This window comes from Stegastes partitus, unplaced genomic scaffold, assembly GCF_000690725.1.
Source record: "Stegastes partitus isolate 25-593 unplaced genomic scaffold, Stegastes_partitus-1.0.2 Scaffold1055, whole genome shotgun sequence".
Taxonomy (NCBI): Eukaryota; Metazoa; Chordata; class Actinopteri; family Pomacentridae; genus Stegastes; species Stegastes partitus.
Window position 1 is genome coordinate 254,422 of NW_007578786.1, and position 9,899 is coordinate 264,320.

Consider the following 9,899-nt stretch of genomic DNA (forward strand, 5'->3'; position numbering starts at 1 on the left):
GTTAACCTCTCGTAAAGTGTGTGAGGCTAAATCCGGTAAAATTGTACGACAGAGAAAATTGCTGAAATAGAGATGCTTTGTAAAAATTACTTCAAATTCTTGTATCAGAATTTAGTTCTTCTTCCATTAATCGTCTCAGAACCTTTATTATGTCTCTTGTGACCCTTTTAGGTGCTCTGAGCTGTAGTTGGGTCACCACTGAGCTAATCTACCCGACTGTACACAGCGGTTAGAACCAGCTCCACCTCACTGAGCTTACACTATAATGCTTTAGCGCTAACAGTCTGATAATTACATGTATATAATAGTACGAGTCCCAGGGGCCAGACTCATTAAAGCAAAGGGTTTGAGTATTTCATTCTCCGCTGATGAGCCGAGCACAGATCACACAACAGCTACGTCAAGCATCTCTGCTTTCTTGATTGCATAAATATTCAGTAGGAAGAGTCCCACAAGAAACCAAACAGCGTACGTTATTAAACAAACTAAAAGAGAGCAACAAATTGACGCCATCTGAGAAATCAAAACCCTTGAACAACTGACAGCTCATTTATTGGTCAAGCACGGAGCTCCACCGGCTGAGCTGCTTACATCACCAAACATCTGTTACGTGATATTGGGTTTTTCGTGCCGCCTGTCCAGTTTGAGCCGTGATTATGTCGACGTTTTCTGGGTACTGCAGTTCTTGGGAGACGGATAACAAGCATGTGGCGAGGCAAATGAGTCTGGCTGATCGGTGCACGCCGGTTCTCTCGGGTGCAGAGACATTGTGCAGCACCGATACCGAGACTCCCACGCCTCCGTTCTGCTCGGTGTCGATGCCTCTCAAACAGAATGTCAGCTTGTCTAACCAGTCGTAAAGAGCCAATTCACAGATCCTGTTTGATATACGCAGCAGGGTCATGTTTGCATTATAAATACCAAAGCAGGTTTTTGTATCAAGTCCTGCTTGTCTGACGAATGTTTTGAAGTGGGAGCAAAGGAGCTGGTGAAACAATGCTGCTCGACCAGGTGGCTTCTATTGCCCTATTGTCACCAGGAATGGGGCAATTAAAAAGCTTCCACGTGTTGAACAGGCAGCCAGAGCTCTGAGCTTCAAACATGGTTTAGTTACTGCAGGTTAACATGATGTTAGAAATGAGTTTGAATAACAATGAGCTTTTATTTTATTTTGAAAAGGCTTATTTTAGCTTCCTTAAAAAAGTCATTGAAGGTATTAAAAAGTGTTAAAATCCTGAAGAATTTCTGCAGTGGGCCGTAAGAAGTAACAGTACATTATATGTATGCACTCAGAAGACATTTCTTTGTAACCGAGGGGGAGAGTTTCACCTGTGTGACTCACTAAATGAATGCAAGAGTGAAAACAATAGGAATCTGTTTCTGGCTTGGCTGACTCTGACTCGTGTCTTGCAGTGGGTTTGCCGTGGGCATCTACACCACCAACTCTCCAGAGGCATGCCAGTATGTAGCAGAAAACTGCAAGGCTAACATCATCGTGGTGGAGAATCACAAACAGCTGCAGAAAATCCTTCAGGTGAGACGACAACGAGTCAGACGCCGAATTTACACATTGATAAACCAGGAACTGACGATATACATGCAAATATAAATCATGTACGTTTGCTCAGATTATACCTTATTATGTGTCATACACAGATGTGGATCCAGCTTTGGAAAATGTATGTAGATGACATCAAAAGTAGTAAATGCAGGCGTACGCTAGGTGTCATTTCTGTGGAGCCGCACACCAAACCAGTTTATACGAACAGGAAGTTATATAAGATAAGATAAGATAAGATAAACTTTATTGTCTGTCACAAGTGACAGAAATTCTTCTTTGACAGGCATAAAAACAAACACATTTAAAACAACATACAAGTACAGCCATAATTTCAAAATATCCTTCCAAAAACACAAGAGTTACTTTTGGTTTTCTGGGGTGTTCTTGGAGCATCCATGTGCAGTTTGTTTTCATTTTTCCTCAGTGTGACTGTATCCTCAGCTTAGAACCAACATGCTGTGTGGATTTCAGACACAACCAGAATGTAGTAGTAACTATAAATACTGTGGTAATTATAAATATGTGTCCTGAGTGTTCTGCAGCTTTCTTCTTCTTCTCACGTCGGATTCTGTTTGCTTCCAGGTTGAAGACAAGCTGCCGCACTTGAAAGCCATCATCCAGTACAAAGATGCACTAAAAGAGAAGAGACCAAATCTATACACAGTAAGCAAACTCTCTGTTCAACAGACGTGCAAAAAGGTTTATGAAGTGCAGGACACATCCTGAGTGATTTTCTCTGTGCACGGCAGTGGGCTGAGTTCATGGAGCTCGGACGTGACGAGCCGGACGCTCCTCTTGATGCCATCATCTCCAGCCAGAAGCCCAACCAATGCTGCACGCTCATCTACACCTCAGGGACCACAGGCCAGCCCAAAGGAGTCATGCTCAGCCACGACAATGTGAGTGTCAGCGTGTGTTTTCACATCCTTCACCGTCACGTTTGTTCCCTGCAGCTGACAGCAGAAGCACATTCCGATATTTTAATAGGACAAAAGGTACAGCTGACAGGTGTACGTCAACATATTACAGCGCTTGTAGGGAATGTTTCTGCGTATGTTTAGTGTCTGTAGTTAAAGTCCTACTCCAACAGTAATAACAGGAGACAAACAAGCTGTAATCCTGTTTAACCTTGGACTCAGTAAAGTAGCTGGGTACATATACTTTATGTTGAGTTTTTCCATGTGATGCTGCTCTACTGAGAACATTTCAGAGTGAGATATTGTACACTGTCCATTTATCTGACAGTTAAAGTTACTTTCAGATCAACGTTTTCCATAAAAAGTTTGTACTTTTAAAGACTTGTGATCTCACTAAAAAGCAGCGTTTAGCCGGCTCACGTTGCAGATGGTGATGAGCTGCTACCTGTTTTCCATTTTAATTTATATAATGAACCATTCTTGGTACAAAGAAATCTCGTTTATCATCTTGTAGCTTCTCAGATTTAACTTGTGGCCCTTTGAGGGTGCCCGGGCCTCAGGTTGGGTAACAGTGGCCTGAACTATCACCAATACTAACTGTATTTAAAGTACAGTAACTGCAGCTAGCTTCACCTTCAGCAGCTGCAACAGGAAAGTTCTACTTTTGTGCTCTTGTATTTATCTATTATTAACGTCCATTATTGTCTCACAAGTACTTTTACTTTGACTTGCTTCAAACAAACTTCACCCCTGTGCTTTTACTGTAGTAGTATTTTCAGCGCAGAGCTTTTACTATGAACACAGTATTGTTGCGGTAATGTACTGGTACTTTTCCTGAAGTAACGATTACTGCTGCCGTTGCTCGTTACGTTGGCGCCCGGTTGTCTGTCTCAGTCAGTTAACTCACTCAATCACTCGTTTTATTCTCGCCAAAGTTCGCCTGTATAGATATAAGTCAGCAGTCGTATACGTTCACCTTTGTCTTCTCCGTGTCGCCTTCCAGGCATAAAGCTGTTAAAACGCATCATAACCACCGTGTTCCTCTCATTTGCTGCTCAGTTAACTTGGACGGCGCTCTCCACCAGCAAACACGTGCATCTCACGGACGCCACTCGGTCCCAGGAGGTTGTCGTCAGCTACCTGCCGCTGAGCCACATCGCGGCTCAGATGGTCGACATCTGGGTCACCATGAAGGTCGGAGGGGCGACCTACTTCGCTCAGCCGGACGCCCTGAAGGTGAGACGTAGTGGCTGTGTTCAAAAAACAGTTCAAAAATATGTAGACACCCGAAATGAACACCGAAGTCCCCTTTAGTGACGCCCATAATGTTGTTTGTTATGGTTGTCATGGAGGTCAGACTTAGTGTTGGTACGTTGGACAGCATTAACTCAGTCGTTCCTAATATTCTGCCCCACTGATGTATGCATGTAAAGTCTATGGAAAGAATATAGAAAAACAAATACAGATGTAGTGACTGAAGGCATACGATGAGTTCCTCAGTCATCCAGGTCGTGGTTGCTCTGGTAGATGAATCGTAGCAACTGGACTTGCTGGAGTTCCTTGAAGACGTTCCACATCTCATCCAAGAGGCTTCATCAGCTCTGACTGACTGGTTGGGAGGTCCACATACTGATATCCTGAAGGAGCCATTAACACCTGGGGGTTTGTTGCTCCTCCCCCTCGTTATGTGGGTCGTTAGTGCTCCCCCTGACACAATGGGGTTCGTTAGGGTCTGTTGTGGCGAGGTGTGGATTCATCTTCCTGGGGAGAGATCTTAGGACTGAACAGGTGAGAGGGGACGCCTCAGACCTCCACCTCTGCTGAGGGATGGTCTTTCCAGTTAGACGGCTTCTTTCACTCCTCTGTCAAACCATCTGACCTCCCCGGCCAGAATCTGTACGTTGGTGTCTTCGAATGAGTGTCTGATGAAGCCTCTTGGATGAGAGGTGAAACATCCTCAAGGAACTCAAGCAAGTCCAGTTGCTACGACTAATCTACGAGAAGAGCAAATTTGTCATTCAACATCAATGAAGAGGGTTTTCTGTAGTTTGGAGTTATTAAACAGGAAAACCAGCCTCAGATCCTCGAACCCTCCACCGGTCATGTGCATCTTCTGTCCATTCATGGGAATTACAAGCTTTCTTCTGCGGTGTGAAGACTCATCTGATGTGAACTGTTGCCTCTCAGAGGCCGTTTCTCTGTCACTGAATGCTAATCGTGACCCCTGCACCTTCAATTTAAGTGTGTAATGTAGAACAAGGCAGAAAACTTGCCATAAATGTTAAACACAGAACCAGAGGGCAGCACATGACTGAAGAGAAAAGGCTTCTTTGGCCCAATCACCACCCTGGAAACAAAAACCCACACAGTCTCATCTGACATCACAGCTGTAGGGCTTCACGGCAGGAATGCACCTCGAAGTCTGCAAGGCTGAAGATCCTTTGTCAGATTTTACTTTGCCAGTTGTCCAAAACATAAACTCTCTTTTTGCAGCTGGTGCTAATAGTGTTTAAATGTGTTTCATCAGGGTTCGCTGGTGAACACCTTGAAGGAGGTGCGTCCCACCGCCTTCATGGGCGTCCCACGTGTCTGGGAGAAGATGCAGGAGAAGATGAAATCCGTCGGAGCAAAGTCTTCGACTGTGCGCAGGAAAGTGGCCGCCTGGGCCAAAGACGTGGGTCTGCAGACCAACCTGACCAAGATGAACCAGTATGTACATGTTATGAAATCACTGCTTTATTAAGACTCAGAGAGTTCCTGTTTCTGAGCTTCGGTTCTGTCTTTTTTACTGAGATGTTATTTTCTCTGTCTGTACTTCTCTCTTATATGAAACCACCGAGGTTGCAGGAATATTGTCGGTGAACTGGAACGGTTTTAAGTGTTTCCTGTCATTTTGGGCATCTCTCTCTCTCTCTTCCTCTCTTTTTTTTTTTTTTGTAAAACATCCGTTGTACAGAAATGCTCACGCTGTCGTCTCTCCTCAGAAACGAAGCTGCTGGTCGCACCCCGCTCAGCTATCACATCGCCAAAAAGCTTGTGTTCAAGAAGGTGCGTAAGGCCCTGGGGCTGGACCGCTGCAACAAGTGCTACACGGGCGCCGCTCCCATCACCAAAGACACCCTGGAGTTCTTCCTCAGCCTCGATATTCCTCTGTACGAGCTGTACGGCATGAGCGAGAGCACAGGACCTCACACCATCTCCCGCCCTAATGCCTTCAAACTCACCAGGTACGCTCTCGTGTTTCTGGTTGATAAGATGCAGGATTTCCTTGCATTGCCGTATTAAAGTCGGGTCACACGCTTGGTGGAGAGTGGTACAAATGTTTTTTTTTGTCTTGCAGTTGTGGTAAAGAGATCCCAGGGTGCAAAACAAAGCTGCACAACCCTGACGAGGAGGGAAACGGGGAAATCTGCTTCTGGGGTCGTCACGTCTTCATGGGTTACCTCAACATGCCCGACAAGACGGAGGAGGCTCTGGATGCAGAGGGCTGGCTGCACTCAGGAGACCTGGGCAAACACGACGAGAACGACTTCCTCTTCATCACCGGACGAATTAAAGGTACTCCTCGTTAAGATGGATCACTTTCATATCAGTGAATCTGAATCTTTTTTCACAGTAGTTTATCCTCTGACTGACCGTGAAGCCTTTTGTCTTCCATCTCTACAGCGGCCTGTTACTTAACCTGTTTGTCTGTGTTTGATTGCAGAGCTGATCATCACAGCAGGAGGTGAGAACATCCCTCCCGTCCCTATCGAGGATGCGGTGAAGGAGGCCGTGCCGCTGATTAGCAACGCCATGCTGATCGGAGATAAGAAGAAGTTTCTGTCGATGCTGCTCACCATTAAGGTAAAAACAACTGACGTGTGTTTTCATATTTGATTTGATCAGTGTAGCAAACAGGGAGAGCGCACTCCTGTAGTTAAGCTGTAATCATGTAGATAACACAGGATGCAGCTGTGTCACAGGGAAGGATATCAGATGCAGACTGCAGATGTCGTTTGTTAGCGGCGCTGTATCTGCAGGCTGCTCAACACAGGCCCTTAGCATTGTAAACATCCAATCTCAATATGTCCCTATCTAATCTTAGAAAGAGTAAACATATCTGTCCTCACTGATAGCAAAAGGAGAGGCAGTAAAAAAAGAGAAGCGCCTACTGCTTACATATTTTGTTTCCAACACTGCCACCTGGTGGTGGGATAGAAAACTACAACTCATGTTAACAGAGCCGAACTACCAACGTGTGCTGTTGTAATGCTTGTCGTTGCAGACAAGAAAATATTGCACAACAAGAAAAAAAGTCTTCTTACTTTTTGTCCCTCCAGTGCCAAGTAAACGCAGAATCAGGCGATCCGGAGGACGAGCTGACACCAGAAGCTGTGGAGATGTGCAAGAAGCTGGGCAGCACCGCCACACGCGTCTCTGAGATCGCCGGCGGCCGAGACCGCGCCATCAACGCTGCCATCCAGGAGGGAATCAACCGAGTCAACGAGAAGGCAAATTCCAACGCTCAGCGCATCCAGAAGTGGGTTGTTCTGGATCAGGACTTCTCTGTCGGTGGAGGAGAGCTGGGTGAGTGGGACACTGTGAGAATGTACATCTTTAGCAGAACTCACAATGAACACGCTGCTGCCTAAAACCAACAGTTTCTGGTGGTCCTGTAACAAACAGCATTCAGACCGATGGGCAGATGGTCCACATCAGAGCTGTAAGCACAGCAAAGACTTGTTTTTCTCTCTCAAATAAAATTTTTTTAAGAGCTAGAACTAAAAACAAAGTCGTGACAATAAAGTAATAAATTAATTTTGTGTTGCACAACTTTGGTTTTCCTAATTTCCTGACTCAGTCATCATCATGTGATCCTTAGATTCATATCATCACCACTGATCTAAAACAAAATGGTTTCCTGATGTGTCACTCAGGGTCAGTCTGCAGCTCAGCAGGAGTTTAGCTGCAGCAGAAGTTTCTGATTTCTGTGTGAAACAAGTTCAGGTTTAGTTGCAGCTAAACTGGACGAGTGATGACGGGACTGTTAGAAAGTTCTTCTCCACACTGGTGAAGCAGCAGAACGCCACACTGAGGTGCTGCTTGTTCATATATTTTATCACTTGTGGCCTTTTTGCAACTTTAGATCATCACAGAAATATATATTTTTAAAAACAAATGTAAATCATAACACAGATATGTAATTCTACTGTGTAAACATTATAACCATCTCCTTCCAGTCACATATTCTGGCTTTTATCTAAACTGAACGCTGCCCAGAACACTGAGATAATCAGCGACTGTTAGATGTTACACCTGTTAATGTAAATATACTGATTAGACATGTATGATGGCGCTCTCCTAATAAGTCTACAAATGGACTGAAGTAAAGGCGTTTTAATGTACTGCTTTTATTTTTATTATTTGAGCCATAATTTTCCATCAAGCATTTTTTAGTTTGAACCTTTTGTTAATTTCCCTCAACAATATGAAGACTATGAATTAATCGCTGATGATTTGTTGCCTTATATACGATAATAACGATGGTACAGGTGCTGTGAATAGTCCCAGCTCTACATGAAGGTCATGTTTACTGACAGCTGTCCTGTGGAGTGAGAAGATTCTACAAACAGATGCTTCAGGGCTTTTCTGCATCCATTTATTGTCTCAGCTGAGAATCCTAAAAACAGACTCTGATGTGCATGCCGTTTAAAAAATCGAATGAAAAGATGTGCAGTATGCGTAAGATCAACCTAAACAGCGACCTCTAGTGGTGATATTGTGAGAAGCTTCAGTTTTTTTCCCTTAGAACAGCACCGGTTCAAAGCTCTCACAGCAACGGGGTTTGTTTCAGGAAAGCAGTTTAATGAAGTTTAATGAACGTTTGCTCGCTCCACAGGTCCCACCATGAAGCTGAAGCGGCCGGTGGTGGCGAAGATGTTCAAGGAGCAGATCGACAACTTCTACAAGGAGCTGGCGACGCCAACGACCCCCGACAACCCGCTGCCTCCCAAATAGAGCCGCCGCCGCCGCTGGAGGGAGGTCCATCGATTCAACCTCTTCCTGCCGCCGTCTGACTCTCGTGTACTTGTTTTGATCGCCTTAAGTTGTCTTCGTTCGGTCTTGGTTTACATTTGTGATTGTTGTACAGAAGAGACATGAGAAGAAGCCATTGTACAATAGCTTTATGATTTATGCGACGTTATCGATGAGTTGAATTCAGCTATTTATTTGTGTTTCTGGGATGAACGGTAATGATGCCTGATATGTGAAGTAGCCGCAGCAGAAATGTTGTTTATTTTACTGTAATACTTGAGATGAAGAGACAGAGAATCCAAAAAAAGGAAAAAAAAACACCAAGATAACTATCTTGGTGTTTTTTTTTTGTTTTTATTTATTTTTGGTTTGCCAAAGTTTGAGCATCAAATGAAGAGACACTAGAAAGACTTCCAATGAAATCCTTCGTTCCTGTGAACCGGCGTTTACATGTGTTCGGTGTCTCTCTTGTCTTTGTCGACTTTGATTCAAAGGAAATCATCATTTATTTTGTACGTGCGTTCCAAAAGCCAAAAGGTTCTGCCGTTGAATCCTAAGCTATCTCAGAACATGTCATGAAGCCATATCTTTTGCTTTTTGTGTCTGTAACGTCCGACGACTCATTTAACTCTGTCGTTTTGTGGAATATTGTAAATACGTTTTGACTTCATCGTGTTTCATTTGGCTTTATTTAATTATGTTTTTCAATTATCTTTTTTAGCCAATCTTTTTTTTTTTTTTTTTTGCACTCACACGTGTAAAATGTACACGAGTTCGTTCAGCGACTATATTCAACTCGTTCTCATTTCACACACTGATCAGACATAGAATGCTGAAGGAGGTTCTTGCCCTCTTCACCGCTGATCTTGTACATGAAGTAGCTGTATATAAGGATATTATAGGTATGTGTAGCGCCCCCCCATGGAGGAAAACTGCAGCTTAGCGATTACGGTTCACTCATAGAACAAAGGCAGAATTTAAATACCATGTTTGAAAGGAAATGACGGTGATCCAGATGGTCTGGGTGAGTGAGCCATAATCCAGTTAATGGAACCTATTAAATGGCCTTGTAATGTAAACACAGGAGGTTTGGTGTGTTACTGTCGGTGGCCTCTAACTGCTTGATGAAAGCTCACAAGAGCCCAAACGTGGAATCACCTGACCCGTCAGGGCCGGTAACGGTGACGTTAACGGAGCTTTTTACCAACATCAGGGTAGAAAGATGGAGAAAAAAAACTTACAGCGGGACAAATGTGAAGCAGGAATGTTAGTGCCCGCAGAAGTTTGAGTATGTGTGTGATCGGTTATGGAATAAAAGTTCATGAAGCTAACGAGTGGAGGTCGTCTTCTTTTGAAATGTCTGGCAGCCGGTTTAGTGTGGAGAGATTTATCCAGCACAGCAG

General features: G+C 44.1%; 1 protein-coding gene across 1 annotated transcript in view; it reads left to right on the top strand.

Moving 5' to 3' along the window:
* acsbg2 (acyl-CoA synthetase bubblegum family member 2) overlaps positions 1 to 9,827 on the top strand; it is a 20,210-nt gene extending 10,383 nt beyond the window's left edge. Inside the window, exons 6-15 of the mRNA XM_008295527.1 lie at positions 1,414 to 1,534; positions 2,144 to 2,224; positions 2,311 to 2,460; positions 3,538 to 3,714; positions 5,006 to 5,187; positions 5,463 to 5,705; positions 5,819 to 6,036; positions 6,185 to 6,324; positions 6,801 to 7,047; positions 8,360 to 9,827. Of these exons, the coding sequence (XP_008293749.1) occupies positions 1,414 to 1,534; positions 2,144 to 2,224; positions 2,311 to 2,460; positions 3,538 to 3,714; positions 5,006 to 5,187; positions 5,463 to 5,705; positions 5,819 to 6,036; positions 6,185 to 6,324; positions 6,801 to 7,047; positions 8,360 to 8,478 (1,678 nt within the window). The 3' untranslated portion in view covers positions 8,479 to 9,827. The remainder of the gene's footprint in view (positions 1 to 1,413; positions 1,535 to 2,143; positions 2,225 to 2,310; positions 2,461 to 3,537; positions 3,715 to 5,005; positions 5,188 to 5,462; positions 5,706 to 5,818; positions 6,037 to 6,184; positions 6,325 to 6,800; positions 7,048 to 8,359) is intronic.
* Positions 9,828 to 9,899: the final 72 nt, after the last annotated feature.